Source organism: Enhydra lutris, unplaced genomic scaffold (assembly GCF_002288905.1).
Source record: "Enhydra lutris kenyoni isolate GAN:26980312 unplaced genomic scaffold, ASM228890v2 scaffoldscaffold46, whole genome shotgun sequence".
NCBI classification, from domain to species: domain Eukaryota; kingdom Metazoa; phylum Chordata; class Mammalia; order Carnivora; family Mustelidae; genus Enhydra; species Enhydra lutris.
In genome coordinates, this window is record NW_019154130.1 from 6,670,622 (window position 1) to 6,689,158 (window position 18,537).

The following is an 18,537-nucleotide window of genomic DNA, read 5'->3' on the forward strand; positions in this document are numbered from 1 at the left end:
AAAAATTTAAATCTACACAAAGTATTTTAATTGAGCAGTTAGTCTTTCCAAGTTTTCTAATGAACCTAAGTTGTTATTATATACTTGTGATACCCAATTTGGACAGGAGGCGATAAAATTTTTCTTATACATTGAGGTTCTATATATTTGGCAATGACTTTTCTATTCATGAGGTTATATGTTGTATTCTTTACAGTTCAAACGATATGTCAGTAAACTTCGAAGCAAGAGTACAGTTTTCAAAAAGAAACATCAAATAATAGCTGAATTTAAAGCTGAATTCGGTCTCTTGCAGAGGACAGAAGAACTTCTTAAACAACGTCATGAGAATATTCAACATCAGCTGGTAATACAGTATTATCTTGGGGTGCTAGAAATATAAATGCCAAGGGGTTTGTGGGTTACAGGTGTATACTGAGGTCATTGTTTTTACTGAAAATACCATAAAATTATTAATGTTCTCTGATTAATTCCAGAGATATCATATAAGCTTATGTATTTATTTACTTATTTTAAAGATTTTATTTTAGAGAGAGAGTGCACATCTGCATGGGCAGGGGTGGGGCAGAGGGAGAGGGCAAGAATCTCAAGCAGACTGTGTACTGAGCACAGAACCTGATATGGGGCTTGATCTCATGACCCTGAGATCATGAACTGAGCCGAAACCAAGAGTCAGATGCTTAACGAAGTGAGCCACACAGCTGCACCCTGATTTGTGTATTTTTTAATGTAGCTGTAAACATTAACTTTTTCATGTGTGCTGACTTTGGGGTAACTGATAGAAGTTGAATTCCAAGTAGATTTTTCTTTGGTTAGCTAATTAATATGAGAAAAATTATCATACCAAGAGAGTGACTATAAAATATTTTTATCATGGCCTGCTGGGCAGAAATATCTAAGCAACTACTTCCGTGGAGTTCTGAAAAGAATTATCTAGGAAAGGTACCATATGGAAGATTGACTGCAGGCTTATTCCTTATGTATTTGTGCCTTAGTTGTCAGGAAAGAGTTAAGCCCAGAATAGTCCCTCTGATAGCAAAATCTCATCGTGGACATCATCAGTTCCTTAGAATTTTCTTGAATTGGATTTTTGTTCCTTTCACCCACGGGGAAATTATTTCATCAGGATGCTGGTTTACCAGCTATCATCAGTATGGTGGATATGAATGAAGTTTCAACCAGTCGTGGTTAAGCTGGCAATATGAACTTTCTGTCTCATGCTGTTGAATATTGTTTGCTTCTAGGGAACTTAAGATAGAAAATTCACTGTGCATAATGGTACTCCTTTCAAAATTGATAGGTTGTAATTGTGTTCTTGGTCACCTCAAAAACATTTTCCAATTTCCATTACAATTTCTTTGATCTATGGATTATTGCTTAAAACCAAGTGTTGCTTAAAACCAAACATTTTCTAGTTACCTTTCAGTTACTGACTTCTACCTTATTTCCACTGTGACCAGAGAACATTCTGTGTAATTTTAGTCATTTGAAATTTGTTGAGTATTGTATTATGGTCCAGCAAGTGGCCTATTCTGGTGATTGTCCCAGCGCAGTTTAGAAGAATGTATATTCTGCAGTTTGGGGGATGGTGTTCTCTGTATGTCAGTTCAGTCGAGTGTGTTAACCATGATTTCAAATCTTCCATATTCCCATTGATATTTTTGTCTGCTTGTTCTGTTAGTTATTGAGAGAGGTGTGTTAATTCTATGATTATGATTATTGCTTTCTTTTTTTAGTTCCATCAGTTTTTTCTTTACATTTTTTCTTAAGTTGGGTTCCCTAGAAGCAGAGCCTAAGAGGGGAATACCTTGTACAAGTGATTTATTGAGGGAAGAAGTGCCTTCAGAAGGAGGGGAATGAGGGAAGCAGATAGGGCAGCAGAAAAGAGCAAGCAAGGACATAGTCCTGACTAGACAGTATCATTTTGATTCTGTGAAGAACTTTGGAGCTCAAATTGCAGTGTGAAGTTGATTCCATCTTGAGGCAAAGGGGCTGGCCTTTTTACTCCTATATCAGTCAGTCAGTGCTGTAGCAGGGTGTAACCTCCTAGCCAAATGCGAGGGCATCGTCTGTAGAAGGGAACAACTGTGAATCTTTAGCAATCAACAGCTCTTATGGCAGGTTGCAGATGAGGTCTGAACAAGGCACCAACGACAACCATTACAATCTACCCCTTGCAATGCTGGGATCTACCTGTTTCTCATGTTAAATTGACTCCATTTAAGTATAGCTTCTACAGGATTCTGGTTGATCGCAATTTCTAGGAAAGTTTGTAGGAGGAGGGTTAACAGGACAAAGGAAAACTCTCGTTGCTATATTTGGTCCCAAGGACATACTAATACTCAACATCTTCTTCCTTTACCATCCATTCTAGATTTCCCTCATGTTTGGCTAGCACCTTCACTGGTCTAAATGACTTTCTTGGTGGGATGACCCAGTCCCTCAGCTTTAAGAGGTGTGAGACTCTAGGAACCATGATCTTAGCAGGCTGCGGTTGCTGCATTACTCATTTACTGCTAAAACTGGGCATGGGAGTACCAAGATATGCCCTAATGGATCCCCTGAGTGTCAAACATATTCCTATTTGCCCTTATTTATAGCAGCATTTGTATAACATAATGATGTCCTGTCAATATAATAACTTTTTTCTTTGCCTGCTAGTCTACAAGCATGAGGATCCCAAATGACAAGATGGTCGCCAGAGCATTAAGTTTAAAGGCCTTTTAATGTGCCTCCTGGTTTTACCATGCCCGCTCTGAAAACCAGAAGTTCTACACCTCCAGAGCCTACAGGTGTCAGGAAGGGAAACATAATTCCTTAAGTGGATAAGAGGGCACCCTAGTGAATGTTTACTCTCATACCTTCATTCCATAGTTCCAAGACCCATGTATTCTTTCTATTGGCAACACAGCACTAAATGGTAGGCATTGGTTTAAAAATGTATACTCCATCCATCCTGAAGAGTAGAACTCATCCTCACAGGCCATCAGCTCTAAGCTGTACCTTAGTTGTATCTTCACAAGGCCCTTCTACCAAACTCTCAGGGTATTAGCTTCCTGGATGGTGTGATATGTGGTCCAGTGACTGAATCCAGTGATCACGTGTCCACCACCATATCTCCTATGCCATAAAGTAATCCCATGGTCTGAGTGATATTTATACAGAACTCCACATCAGTAGACCAGATACTCTGAGCCCTTGGATAGTGATGCTGGCTGAAGCACTGGGGGCAAGAAAAGGAAATACTTACCAGAATATGGGTCAGTCCAGGTCAGGATGAAATGTTCCCCTTTTCAAGGCAGAAGATTGGTTTCTTCAAGGTATGATTCTATATCTACAGCTCAGGATTGATCTCTCTCTTGTTGCCAGGTCAGACATTTGTCAGTGCAAGTAGCTAGACGGGCATTGGCGAGAGAGAGCCCATGCTATTTGGCCCTTGCTTAGCCTCCATCTTTGCCAGCATAGCCATTCTGTTCATGAGCCCATTGTCCAAGCACTGGGTGGCCAGTGACAGAGGGTGCGTGACATCTCCTGGCCAAATCATCCTTCCCACTTGGTTGTTTAGTACTCTCTTCTGCTTTGGAAATTCTCTAGTGGCCATTAGCATATGATATAAAGAGAAAAGATCTTTACACTTAATGTGTTACTCCCGTAGGTCTATCTGCATGCCTCTTCCACAGACCTCCGTGTCCCCAGTCTTCCAATCCTGGTACCTAGTTCTCCCAGACCCCTGACCAACAAGCTAAGCCACTTGCCACTGCCCAGAGGATATAAGATAATCTAGAGGCTCAAGGTTCTCAAGTGAGTCTATGTAGGTATTCCATCCTGGACTCAGTAGTACCCTTTCTTAGAGCCCTGACTTTGTCACAGAATATATTCAGCCTTTTCTCAAGTTTTACCCTATTAACAATTAAGTTGTGTGCCTGGTTTTCAGCTTCCACTGCCCTTCAGCCATAGGAAATTAGGGTTTCTTTAAAGCTCCTAAGAAGGTTCTCTGACCTTATCACTTTGCTTTAAATTAATGGTTCATATAGTTGAGGCTGTCATTTTATATCTTCAACTATACGTGGAGCATAGCAAAAGCCACCCCAATTCCATTGTCCCTTTAGTTATTATTTCTGCATACTTTCCAAATACCAGCAACTTGTACCAACTAGTGCATCCGTGTGACAGTTCAAGAAACGGACACCAAGATGGGATTAGATGTACCAAAGATTTGCTGGAAGAAATACTGTGAAAGATAAAAGGAAGGGAGCAAGAGGAGGCAGGGAAAACCATTAAGGCCCTACTGCAGGACTGACAACTATGAAGGGAGAGAAAAAGAAGGAGGTTTGTGTAGGAAGAGCCTTAGACTGCAGCACAGTTTTAGGAAAGTTTTGGTGAGGATGAGGGGGAGTTCCTGAGCCAGTCATCCGCTAGAGGAGTCCCCTGTCAGGCAGAAACAGGCCAGCACTAGTACTATTGCCATGCTCAGTCATGCTAGGAGCAACCTGGGGGAAGCGTAGGCTTAGTAGGAACACGACTCTGGATCCAGAGGGGCGGCAGTTACGCCTGTCAGTCCAGTCCATTTCAGTGGGGTCTCCCAAAGGAGATCTGAGCTCCCAAAGGAGCCCATTCTCATGACTGCTACAGTCACCCTCCGCTTATACTCTGCCTCAGTTCACTGCAAGTCTTAGCAATGGCGCTGCTACAGCATGCATGGGACTAGCAATATTCACCCCGCCACCAGTGATGGGCCCTTCAGTTCCATTCATTCAGTGAGTAATCCCACTCTAGAAGCCCATTTTTATGGTTCGGTCAGGTTCTCTGAAAGCAGAACCTGAAACAAGAATTCTGACTGCTCTCCACATGATTAAGTCAGAGAGTGCTTTTAGGAGAAAGGAAGTGAAGGAACCAGAATGAAGCAGTGAGGAAAAGTGGATTCATCTGGAGTCCAGTTTCAGTCTGATCCCTGAGGAACTCTGGAATGCAAATTGCATCATACAGTTAGTCTCATCTTTAGGCAAGAAAATTACGTTTTTGTACCCCATGGTCAGTCAGTTGTATGCTGTCGACCCTTTCTATCTTTTTATCTTCCAAGAGGTGGTGTGATACAGTTCCTATTCAGCCAAGAAATTTATTTATCTGATAAATTCATCTGGGTGTCTTTCTATTATCCGTCTTTTTTTCTCTTGATTTTCAGACATGTTACTTTGCTTACCTAGTACCTTTTTATTGAATGCCAGGCTCTGAAAACACTTCCTTCCTTAAAAGAACATTTGGCGTTTTTTTTCTCAGAGATCATCTTGATCCAGTTTTGCTAAAGCTGGTATTTTTCTCTTATTCCTAAGATGCAGCCCTCATACCTGGGGCAGAAACTCTACTCCCAGGAAATAGTCCTTACACCTAGCACCTAGCTCTTACTCTTAGGTTATCACCCTTACTCCTTAGGAATAGCCTTTCTGGGGTTTCAGCTGGTAGTCTGGAACAACACAGTTTGACTAGTCTTGAATTCCTACCTCTGTCTCCCTAGTACTATGAGATACTGAAGTCTTTGCCCAGTTTTTTAGTCACCCATGTACTGATTTCCACTTGGTTGCTAGGAGTCTTACCCTCTTATGCACAGCTTAGAGTTTGGTAATCCCCAAAGAGGAAATTGCATTTAGAATTTTGGGCTAATACTCTATAGTTCCCTCTACTCCTTTCTTAGGAGTCTCGATTTTATTGGCAGCCCCAAATTCCAACTCTTCTTCCATTCTCTCTCTCTTTTTCTTTCTTTCCTTTTGGTTCTCCCATCCTGTTTTGAACCCTGTCCAATCAGGTCGTAGTCTTTTTCCTACTTGGCCTATTGGCAGTGTTTGACATAGTTGATCACTCCCTCATCCTTGTTCTTCTCCCTTACTAGCGCTCCTATATTCCTACTCTGGGGCTGATTTCTTCTCATCTAAGATCTAAAAATTGGAGTTCCTGAGCATAGCCCTTAGATCTCTTTTCTTCTTTCACTCCCTTGGTTATCTTATCCTGTCTCATGGATTTAAAGACCTTCTTTATGAAGACCGTTCCCAACTCTGTATCTCTAACCTAGATTTCTCCTCAAATTCCAGTCTTATATGTATAACATCTTGACCTCTTACTGAGTATCTACTGGACATTTCAAATTTTTTAAATGTCCAAAACTAGATTTCTGATCTTCATTACTCCCTCAAACCTGGCCTTACAGAGTCTTTCTCATTTCAACAAACAGCAGCTCCATCCCCTCAGTTCTACAGGCCAGAAACTTTAGTCATCCTTTACCCCTCACTATTCCTCACACCCTACATCTAATCTGTCTTAATATTTTGTTGGCTCTACCTTAAAACAGACCACTTCTCATTACCTCTACCACCACCATCTGACTCATGCTACCATTATCTGTAAACTGAATTATTTGAGTAGTCTTCTAACTGTCTTCCTTCGTCCCTCTATCGTTTGCTCTCAGCACAGATGTTAAAGTGGCCATTTAAAAATTCCTTTACTCTGAACCACCCAACAAACCTCCCATCTCATTTAAAATAAGCCTAAGCTCTTTCATTGGCCTAAAAATAAAGTAACCATATAATTTATCATCTAAAGTAGGACACTTTTGAAAATACAAAGGACAGTAGACATTAACCGAGACTGTTCCAGCAAACCATCTGACTCCTACATGATCCTTACCCCCCAACCTCATTCTCACTCCATTTTCAGCTCCCCCAGTCTCTTAGCTATTTCTTGGAAAGGACATGTCTTTTGTACTTGCTGAGCCCCTGGATATCTGTAGGACTTGCTCCCTCACTTCATTCTGGCTTTGCTGAGATGTCATCTTCTCAGAAAGACCTTCCCTGACCACCCCGTTATTTAAGATTTCCAACCCCACTCTCACCTCACACTCTATGTATTCTATTGTCTACAGATTTCTTGTTTACTCTCACTAGAAGTAAGCTCTGTGAGGGAAGACTTTTTTTTTTACCCTGTTTTGTTCACTGCTGTGTATCTGGTGCTTTAAACTATGCTCAGCACACTTAGGTATATAGTAAACATTGGATGGGTGAGTGAATGCAAATATATTGATCACTTGAGAATTCATTCAGTCACCAAATATTTATTGAGTCCTAAAATTAGAAATACTATGCACCCAAGGATACCAAAGTAAAATTTAACGCAAGTTTATAACATATAAAGATATGTAATTATTGTCAATAAAAATTATTATTTATAATTCTAAACTAATTTTACTTATAATTTTATTATTATACATTAAATCTGTACACTTCTTACAGAATTGTCAAGGTTTTGTCACACATTTTGTGGACCCCATTTTTTACACCTATTTTTATTCTTTACTTTTAGCAAACTATTGAAGAGAAAAAGGGTATATCTGGGTATAGTTACACCCAGGAAGAGCTAGAACGGGTATCTGCACTGAAGACTGAGGTTGATGAGATGAAAGGCCGAACGCTCGACGACATGTCTGAAATGGTGATTACATTTGATTTTTTTCTTTCTTTTCTTTTCTTTTCTTTTTTTTTTTTTTTAAGACTTATTTATTTATCTATTTGCTAGAGAGAGAGAGAGCACAAGCAGGGGGAGCAGCAGGCAGAGCAGGGAGAGGAAGAAGCAAGCTCCCCACCGAGCAAGAAGCCCGACGCAGGACTTGATCCCAGAACCCTGGGATCATGACCTGAGCCGAAGGCAGATGCTTAACCCACTGAGCCACCCAGGTGCCCTGATTTCACTTGTTTTTTTTTTTTTTTTTTAGTAGTTTTAAAAAATTATATAGCTAGAGGCAGATGTTTTTGTGTTTTGTTTTCAGTGAAACACTCAAATTTTCATTTCTGCACATTGTTTATTTTATATTCTTTAATCTTTCTTTAGCAACTCTTCTGAATGTTTCCATTCTAGGAAGTTGCTCAACTTGTCATAATTTATGCATTTTGCAGGGCTTTTTTTCCAAGGAAACATGATGGGTTTTTAAATACCCTATAGAATTATGTATTGAAATGCCTACCTTATCTTTGCGGTTTTTTTTCCCCAAAGATTTTATTTATTTATTTGACAGACAGAGATCACAAGTAGGCAGAGAGGCAGGCAGGGAGAGAGGGGGAAGCAGACTCCCTGCTGAGCAGAGAGCCCAATGCGGGGCTCGATCCCAGGACCCTGAGATCATGACCTGAGCCGAAGGCAGAGGCTTTAACCCACTGAGCCACCCAGGCGCCCCGATCTTTGTGGGTTTTTTGAAGTGTAAGTTACAGAACATTAAAGAAATATTTAAGATAAAAAATAAGTTTTCCCAAATAATACTGCCCTAAGTAATAAAATTGCTTCATTTTTGTGTGTGTCCTTAGTATCTTTCCATATTTGGAGCTGCTGTTCAGCCTGAATGCACTGATACAGCTTCATCAGACATTAAAATGTTGAAATCTTTCCTTCCTGGGATGTCTGGGTGGCAGTTGGTTGGACGACTGCCTTCGGCTCAGGTCATGATCCTGGAGTCCCGGGATCGAGTCCCACATCGGGCTTCCAGCTCCATGGGGAGTCTGCTTCTCCCTCTGACCTTCTCCTCGCTCATGCTCTCTCTCACTGTCTCTCTCTCAAATAAATAAAATCTTTAAAAAAAAAAAAAAAAGAAGAAGAAATCTTTCCTTCCTTATTGATAAATAGCTGCTGCCCCAGCCTCTCAGAGGACCCACTTCCACCTATTTTTTCCACATTGGCCACTTGCCCAGAACCCTCTGGATCTTACTACAACCTGACTCCTAAAAAGCAGAGGACTTCAAGACCCCATTAGTCTCTATGGCTGGTGTCCCATTTTGATAGGTCATTACTTAAATCCTTTGGGTTATTATGTATTTTTGAATATCACTTCATCATATTACTTATATACTGTATAATCTATATAATTACATATTTTTAATAGTACAACATGATTGTATTATTGTAAAGGCAACTTTCTAATTTTTTTTCATCATTCAATGTTCAATTGCAAGTATGGTTTGCCATCTTAATAACTGACCTTTTGAATAGTTAAATGCTATCCCATTTCTTACTGAAATGACATTTACTAAATCATTTCCCCATTGTTTGGTTTTGAAGTAATTTTCAGTTTTACTCTTTTATGTAACACTTTAATATATTTATGCATGTAGTATTTTTGTTCTTTTGAATTCTTTTTTTAGATCATGTATTTTGTTTAAATGACAGGTAAAAAAACTGAATTCACTGGTATCTGAAAAGAAGTCAGCTCTAGCCCCAGTTATAAAAGAACTACGACAGTTGCGTCAGAAATGTCAAGTAAGTGTATTTGACTTGCGATACTGTTAACATCTTGTCTTGTTCAGATGTACTAGTTAGATTCCTGAATATTTTACTTGTGTAATTTATAGAAAGCAAATTATTATTATTATTATTATATGATTCCACAAAAAAGAGTAATAATGTAACCTATGAAGTTTTTTGTTTAATTTATGCTGTTTGTTTTGTCAAATTATTGGGGGAAAGAGAAGGAGAAGAAGGAGTTTAAGTTGAAATCACAAGTGCAGCTAGATTAGATTTTTGCTTTAATTCTGATATATGTCAGAGCTATAAATATGAAGTCACATTCTTCTGTGGCCAGGTAAAAACTCAGAATCTGCCAATGAGTGGTGAAAAGTTAACTTTAGATTAATGGACTTGCTTTGCTGGGGAGCAGGGCCGGGGGCAAACTACGAAAGCTTGTGATAAGTGATGAAATACCATTGCTTGGAAGCTGATTCTAACCACCGCTTTGAAGCTAAACTGTTAGTTAGAAGATAAATGCCCTCCACAAATCCAGATCAGATGGCCTCCGCCATCTAACTGACATTAGCAGTTGTCACTTTATCGCTCTCCATGTAGTAATTTTAGGTTTGAATGTGGGTTGTACTGCATGCGCCTGAGTATGGAACTATAAAATTCTTCACGAATGCCATCCATCAGTCAAGGGACCACAGTGAAAAGCCACATCATTTCCTTTTAATAGAAAATGCCATGGGGTCTGAGACGGGTTTAGTGACTTATCCAAAGAGACAAGTAGGTAATGAGAGAGAGTTGCCGCTTGACTCCAGCATCTGTGTTATCTTATTTCTCATCTCCTGCTCTTTCCATTACACACCACTGTCATCACAAAAGAAATGGAAGAGACAAGTCCCTGTTTTCTGGAGTCCATATACTCACAGGTGAAATGAGTCAAAATTCAAGAAAGACAAAAGATAACCCAATTTAAGAACGATATAGCGCTAGGGGCGCCTGGGTGGCTCAGTGGGTTAAAGTCTCTGCCTTCGGCTCAGGTCATGATCTCAGGGTCTTGGGATCGAGCCCCGCATCGGGCTCTCTGCTCCACAGGGATCCCGCTTCCTTCTCTTTCTCTACCTGCCTCTCTGCCTACTTGTGATCTCTGTCTGTCAAGTAAATAAATAAAATCTTTAAAAAAAAAAAAAAAAAGAACAATATAGCAGAGCACCCAGGTAGCTAGTCTGTTAAGCGTCTACCTTCAGTTCTGCCTTCAGTTTGGGTTGTGATCTGCTCAGTGGGGAGCCTGCTTCTCTCTCTCCCTCTGCCCCTCTCCCCCACCACTTGTGCTCTCTCTCTCAAATAAAAATAAATAACATCTTTAAAAAAAAAATTAAAAAACAATATAGAAAAGGGGCACGTGGCTGGCTCACTGTGGAGCATGTGACTCCTGATCTTGGTGTTGTGAGTTTGAGCACCATGTTGGGCATAGAGCTTAATAGGAAAGAAGGAAGGGAGGGAGGAACGGAGGGAGGGAGGGAGGGAAGGAAACAAAAAAAAAAGTATAATCAGGATCGTATACTTAACTGATAAGGAAAGAGGAAGCAAGTGATGTGCTTGTTAGGAAGGAAAAGTTTCAAAAAGGGAATTTTTGAACAAGGCTTTGCGATTAAGGACATCAAGAATTGTTTTCATGGTTACATTCTTTTTTTTTTTTTTTTTTAATTTTTTTTTTAAATAAACATATAAGGGGCGCCTGGGTGGCTCAGTGGGTTAGGCCGCTGCCTTCGGCTCAGGTCGTGATCTCAGAGTCCTGGGATCGAGCCCCGCATCGGGCTCTATATATATATAAAATTTTACATAGTTGTACTGAGAGTATATCAATTTGTAATTGCTTGCAGTAGTAATTATTCTATTTTAGTTCTCAGGAGCATCCATCACACCTAGATTTTTACTTTTCTGCTTAGTCTAATTACTTGACATTGCTTTCTTCTTTACTATTTAGAAGAAACAGTAATCATCTCTTATTTTCTAGGTACTCCACTATATTCAAACAGAATGACAGACATTATTAATCACTATCCATTATTTGATTTTTATAGAATTTTAGTATATTTTATAGATTTTATTTAAAAACTACCAGTTTTATTTTAGACAAATAATCATTCTTTTTTTTTTTTAATTTTTTTTTTTTTTTTATTTGACAGATCACGAGCAGGCAGAGAGGCAGGCAGAGAGAGAGAGGAGGAGGAGGCAGGCTCTCCGCTGAGCAGAGAGCCCGACACAGGACTTGATCCCAGGACCCTGAGATCATGACCTGAGCTGAAGGCAGAGGCCTTAACCACTGAGCCTCCCAGGTGCCCAATCATTCATTTTTTAATGGTAACATTGTATGGTTTGATCTTCAGAGGTTCTAAAAGCTCTTTACATTGTAATAAATTATCTTCAAGAATTGGCTACTATAGGGGCACCTGGGTGGCTCAGTGGGTTAAGCCTCTGCCTTCGGCTCAGGTCATGATCTCAGGGCCCTGGGATCGAGCCCCCGCATTGGGCTCTCTGCTCAGCAGGGAGCCTGCTTCCCTCCCTTTCTCTCTGCTGCCTCTCTGCCTACTTGTGATCTCTCTCTCTCTCTCTCTCTCTCTGTCAAATGAATAAATAAAATCTTAAAAAAAAATTGGCTACTATAGGGTGGCAATTATGGTTCTTAATAATTGTAGATGTTTAGGTCAATAATTTGCTTTATTTTATTAAACCATTGTGGCATAATTAATTATAACGATAGCTCCTATTTATTGAATGCTACACTAGGCATTGTGCTAATTGCCTTACATATATTTTCATATCACTCTAAGATAAGTATTGTTACCTCCTTTTTTAAAAATTTCAGTTGAATTGGTTATATAAAGACAAAACAGTAATTGCCTAAGGTCTCCTTAAGTGGTAGAGCCAGGATTTGAAATGACATTTCTCTGACTCCATGATCTTAACACCTCTCTGAACTGCTTCTGTGACCTTGTTGTACTACTCCTAAGACATTAATGATTAAGGTCTAAATGAAATTATTTGTGACTATTTGCTCATATAAATTGTTATAACATGAAATTATGAGTAAATTTAATTTTTAATACTCAAAGTCTATTCAAATATCAGCTGTTAGGTTTTTGTTGGTGATGGGCTCTCTTTGAAGTGGGTTGTATTTTTAATTTAATTACACTTTTTTTAGATTGATACAAATATGTAGTTTAAAAAGTAAAACAGTACTACAAAGCTTATAATGAAAATAATGATCCCCTTTCACATTCCCAAGTCATTTTTCCTTGAGGCAATCACTCTTTTTTTTTTTTTTTTAAATTTTATTTATTTATTTGACAGAGATCACAAGTAGGCAGAGAGGCAGGCAGAGAGAGAGGAGGAAGCAGGCTCCCTGCGGAGCAGAGAGTCCGATGTGGGGCTCAATCCCAGGACTCCGGGATCATGACCCAAGCCCAAGGCAGAGGCTTTAACCCACTGAGCCACCCAGGCGCCCCGAGGCAATCACTCTTAATGCCTTTGTTTGTTTCTTGTAGTATTTACTTCTGCATTTCTAAATAACATGTTTGTACTGAAACTTAAATTTTTTTTTTTAATTTTGGATATACTACCACAGGAAATGAGGATTTAGCCCTACACTTTCCATTCCCTGTCTACCTCCATACCCACCCTTCCATTCGTTAGAGCCTCCCAATGTAACTATAATTTTTGGTTAAATCATTACTTATTATATTCATTATGATAATTGTAGAAATACAGTTTACAGCTGAGCCACATAGTATACTATAATTACATATCCTTTCTCGTACACTTTAAAAAAAATTAATACTGACCTCATTGTTTTGTTTTTGTTTGGTTAGTTTTTTCATGTATGTATCACCCTCTCAGCTCCAGACCTTCTGATAGAACTGTACAATTTATCTTAATATGGCATATGCTCAAACACAGTAATCTATTAATTATATTTTATAAGCCTTAGGTGTAGTCTCTTTGAAGTCCCTCTCATTCTTCTGTTCCAGTCAGAAGATTTATATCTAGACTTATTGTGAACTGTAGGCCTGCTGTAAACTGTAATCTAGGGCTTCATATTTCATCATCCTGGAAATTTCTTTTAACCATTTTCCTGTTTTGGATCCCTTGCTTTCCACATCTCCCAAGTCTTCTCTTTCTTAGTTTATTTCCTGGTTGTAATAGAGAATGTACCTGAAAAAGAGAGATTTGGAAGGTACATTTTTTTAGAATCTTGCTTGGGTAAAACTGTCTTTCTTCCATCTGTCTTTTTTTTTTTTTTTTAAGATTTTATTTTATTTATTTGACAGAGAGAGAAATCACAAGTAGGCAGAGAGGCAGGCAGAGAGGGAGAAGCGGGCTCCCTGCTGAGCAGAGAGCCTGATGTGGGGCTCGATCCCAGGACCCTGAGATCATGACCTGAGCTGAAGGCAGAGGCTTAACCCACTGAGCCACTCAGGCACCCCTACTCCATCTGTCTTAATTCCATTTTGTCTTTACTCCATTTCATACATGATTGATAGTTTGACCGAGTGACAAATTCTGGTTGGAAATCTTTTTCCCTGAGAATTTTGAAGACATTGTTCTATTGCCTTCAAGTATTCAGTGTTGCTGTCTGAGGCTGTTTTAATTTCTAGTCCTTCGATGCAACCTTTTATTGTTACTATTGTTATTTTACCTCTTCTCAAAACTTTTGGGATTCTCTCTTTACCTCTGATTTTCTTTTTCTTTTTTTTTTTAATTCTCTCTCACTGTTCTTTATTCTTTCTCATATACACACATACAAAATAGGAAAGACATGCAATTTTTTTGGCAAGTAGTTGGTTTGTTTTGAATGAGAAATATGAAATTAAACCCAAACCTCTTGTGACCATGGCCCAATTGCCTGGCCCTGACTGCTGGCCCCTCCTTTCCTTCCTTTCTGCCCCTGACAGGAAAGCCCCTTTTTGTTTTGTTTTGTTTTGTTTTGTTTTTTTCTTTTAATTTAATTTTTCAGTGTTCTAATATTCATTGTTTATGCACCACACCCAGTGCTCCATGCAATACATGCCCTCCTTAATACCCACCACCAGGCTCACCCAACCCCTCCAAAACCCTGTTCGTTTCTCAGAGTCCACAGTCGTTCATAGTTCATACCTCTGATTTTCTAAATTTTTAAGGTTATGGGCTTAAATAATCTTTTCATCTTTCATCGAGCTGGGAATTCTAGTGGTCCTTTCAGTTTGGAATCTTATTTTATATCCTTCAGTTCTGGAAATTTTTCTTGTGCCTGGGTAGCTTAGTTGGTAGGTCTCTGCCTTCGGTTCAGGTCATGATCCCAGGGTCCTGGTTTTGAGCCCTGAGTTTGGCTTTCTGCTCATCAGGGAGCCTGCTTCTACCTCTCCCTCTGCCTCCCACTTCCCCCACTTTTGCGCTCTCTTTCTCTCTGTCAAATAAATAAATAAAATCTTTTTTAAAAAATTCTGTTCTGGGGTGCCTGCGTGGCTCAGTGGGTTAAAGCCTCTGCCTTCGGCTCAGGTCATGATTCCAGGGTCCTGGGATTGAGTTCCGTATCGGGCTCTCTGCTCAGCAGGGAGCCTGCTTCTCTTCCTCTCTCTCTCTCTCTCTCTCTCTCTCTGCCTGCCTCTCTGCCTACTTGTGATCTCTCTCTGTCAAATAAATAAATAAAATCTTTAAAAAAAAAAAAAAAAGAAATCCTTTCCTATCTCAAAGGTATGGCGATATTTCCTTATATTCTAAAAGATATTTAGTTTTGTCTTTCACATTTAAGTCTGCAATCCAGTTGGAATTGATTTTTATGTGTTATGAAGTGAGGGGTCCATTAGTTGAAATTGTATTCTTTTCCCTCAGATTAGCCACAGCAGCAGTCTACATAAACAAAATCCCTTTGAGAGCTTTAATAATTCTAAAAATACATAAAGTGTTCCTGAGACCAAATAGTTTGAGAAGCCCTGTTACAGAGCCATGGAGAAATTAAAACCTCCAATTAAAAAGTGGGCCAGAGGGGGCGCCTGGGTGGCTCAGTCGGTTGAGTGTCTGCCTTTGGCTCGGGTCGTGGTCCCAGGGTCCTGGGATTGAGCACCGCATCGGGCTCCCTGCTCGGCGGGGAGCCTGCTTCTCCCTCTCCCTCTGCCTGCTGCTCTGCCTACTTGTGCTCTCTCTCTCTCTCTCTGTCAAAAAAATAAATAAATAATCTTAAAAAAAAAAAAAAAGTGGGACAGAAATAGGCAAATCGTTTTTTTAAATTACCCCAGATTAGTAATGAACATGACCAAAAAAGTGTATTTCCTTAATAAAGAAATGCAAATAAAAAGTAAAATACTATTTTAATTATCAAGTTGACAATTATTAAAAGTACTATAAACAGCCTTTGAAGGGCAGTTTGACAAACTATATCAAAACCTTATTTCCTTCTGACCATTTCTTGAAGTATGTCCTATAGAAATTGCTAAAAATGTTTCTGGGGGCGCTTGAGTGGCTCATTCATTAAGCATCTGCCTTCTGCTTGGTCCTGGGATCAAGCCCCACGTTGGGTTCCCTGTTTGGTGGGAAACCTGCTTCTCCCTCTCCCACTCCCCCTGTTTGTGTGCCCTCTCTCACTGCCTCTCTCTCTCTCTCTGTGTCAAATAAATAAATAAGAAATCTTTTAAAAAATATGTTTCTGATGTTTTAGCTTCAATATATTCATCCTTTTTTATTAACTTGAAAATTCAGAAATAACCTAAAATCCAAATGATTGTGAGAAGAAACTTCTAGTGGAGGAAAAACATTTGATAATGTGTTTTCTTGCCTCTAATTCTTCCAGAGTAGTGGATTCCTTAGAGTACTTTGATGGCCGCCTATTGTTTAATTGTATATAACCATCATTAATCTGGCCGAAACTACCCTTCCCTTAGGTAGTTTGTCCTGTGAATGTCAAATAATAACCAATTATCATAGAGCATATTGAGTAATTGGTGGGTTTGTTCTTCCACCAAAAATATTTATAGGTTTTAGCTTTTAAAAATAATTCTGGAGCACAGCAAGATAAAAAAGGGAAAAATTGGCCTAGATAATACAGAAGATAGCAGATGAACAGGGTTGATTTCACTTTGGGCACTTTGCCCAGGACACTTTTAATAGAACATATAGTTACTCTAGGTATCCTGAGTCTGTGGTTATGTCAGGCTTACACATTTATTCTTTAAAAGGAAAAATTGCAGGTTATTGGACTCTAGGTACATTGGTATGACTTAAATTTTTAAACTATTCCTATAATCCAGCCACTGATAATTTGCTGTGTGTGGGCTGGATTTGTTACTATTAAAACTAGGTTAATCATGGGTAGAAAAATATTTTGAACTTCCTTCTATGAAAACACAGTGGCTTCTTCATTCTTTCAAAGTTTTAGTCAAGTTTTAAAAGATGTCTAAACTAGGAATTAGATGGTTATTTTTATGTGAAGAATTTTTAATCTTACTATTGTCGAGGACTTTGTACTGAAAAATCAATCAAGTCTTTAAGGAAAAAAAATCTCCTACTAAATTTTAGAAATGCTGTGCTCCCTATTTTACTACCTTACAACTTGAATTATTGGCCTTATGGTTAGCCTTAAAAATTAGAAGGAAAAATAGCAACATGGTAGTAGAACTTGCACTGGAATAGTGGCTTTGAGTGAATTTTTCCTGTTTTCCAAAATTTTAGTTATATGTTAATTACCTTATTATTATTATTTAGAGGGGGAGGGACAGAGGGATAGTGAGAGAGAAAATCTTTTTTTTTTTAAAGATTTTGTTTATTTATTTGACACAGAGAGAGAGAGACAGAGAGAGAGGGAACACAAGTGGGGGGAGTGGGAGTGAGCAAAGCAGGCTTCCCACTGAGCAGGGAGCCCGATGTGGGGCTCGATCCCAGGACCCTGGGAAAATGACCTGAGCCGAAGGCAGATGCTGAACGACTGAGCCACTCAGGCACCCCTGAGAGAGAAAATCTTAAGCTGTCTCCACGCCCAGCACAGAGCCTGTCATGGCACTTGAACTCATGACCCTGAGATCATGAACTTAGCTAAAATCAGGAGTTGGACACTTAACCTATTGAGCCATCCAGACTCCCCTCCAAGGTATTTCTTTGAACATCTTAGCCTTTTTAATACCCAATCCTTTTAAAGGCTAACTTGGGAAGAGTTATAAATTATTTTATAAATAATAAAAGTAATGGGGTGTCTGGGTGGCTTAGTTCGTTAAAGCATCTGACTCTTGATTTCGTCTCAGGTCATGATTTTGGGGTCATGAGATCAAGCCCCACATCAGGTTCCATGCTCAGCACAGAGTCTGTTTGAGACTCTTTCTCCCTCTCCCTCCTTCTTTTTTTTTTTTTAAAGATTTTATTTATTTATTTGACAGAGAGAGATCACAAGCAGGCAGAGAGAGAGGAGGAAGCAGGCTCCCCGCTGAGCAGAGAGCCCGACGCGGGGCTCGATCCCAGGACACCGAGATCATGACCTGAGCCGAAGGCAGCGGCCCAACCCACTGAGCTACCCAGGCGCCCCTCCCTCCTTCTTTTATCCTTCCCCTGCTCACACTTTCTCTCTCTAAAATAAATAAATAAAATCTTTAAAAAATAAAAATAAAAATTTCAAAAAAATTACCTTGTATTAGGTAAAATGGAAACTTAATTTGTTTTGAAGTAATGTGCTTAAAAATGATAGGCCAGGGGGGCACCTGGGTGGCTCAGTGGGTTAAAGCCCCTGCCTTCAGCTCAGGTCATGATCTCAGGGTCCTGGGATCGAGCCCCACATCAGGCTCTCTGCTCAGTGGGGAGCCCGCTTCCTCCTCTTTCTGCCTGCCTTTCTGCCTACTTGTAATCTCTGTCAAGTAAATAAATAAAATCTTTAAAATAATAATAATAATAATAATAATAATAAGCCAGGGGAGCCTGGGTGGCTCAGTGGGTTAAAGCCTCTGCCAGGGTCCTGGGATCTAGCCTCACGTCGGGCTCTCTGCTCAGCAGGAAGCCTGCTTCCTCCTCTCTCTCTCTCTGCCTGCTTGTGATCTCTGCCTGTCAAATAAATAAATAAAATCTTTTAAAAAAATAATAGGCCAAATCCTTACTTGGAAATTTTCTTTATAATGTAGTTAATAAAAGGAAAAGCAGGAAGAAAAATTATTTTATGTAGTTTTAAAAAATCTGAAAATTACTAGTACAATGGTACAGAAGAGGAAGGATTTTTTTAAAAAAGTATTATGTTCTGTTTCAGAAATACCATAAAATTTCTCA

At 39.4% G+C, this 18,537-nt stretch overlaps 1 protein-coding gene across 4 annotated transcripts in view; it reads left to right on the plus strand.

The window, feature by feature from the left end:
• Positions 1–18,537, plus strand: part of LOC111156388 (intraflagellar transport 81) — a 209,352-nt gene that overhangs the window by 156,108 nt on the left and 34,707 nt on the right. For all 4 annotated transcript variants that reach the window (XM_022517230.1, XM_022517231.1, XM_022517232.1 and 1 more), the window contains 3 exons: positions 197–346; positions 7,348–7,476; positions 9,199–9,288. In XM_022517230.1, coding sequence (XP_022372938.1) covers positions 197–346; positions 7,348–7,476; positions 9,199–9,288 — 369 coding nt within the window. The remainder of the gene's footprint in view (positions 1–196; positions 347–7,347; positions 7,477–9,198; positions 9,289–18,537) is intronic.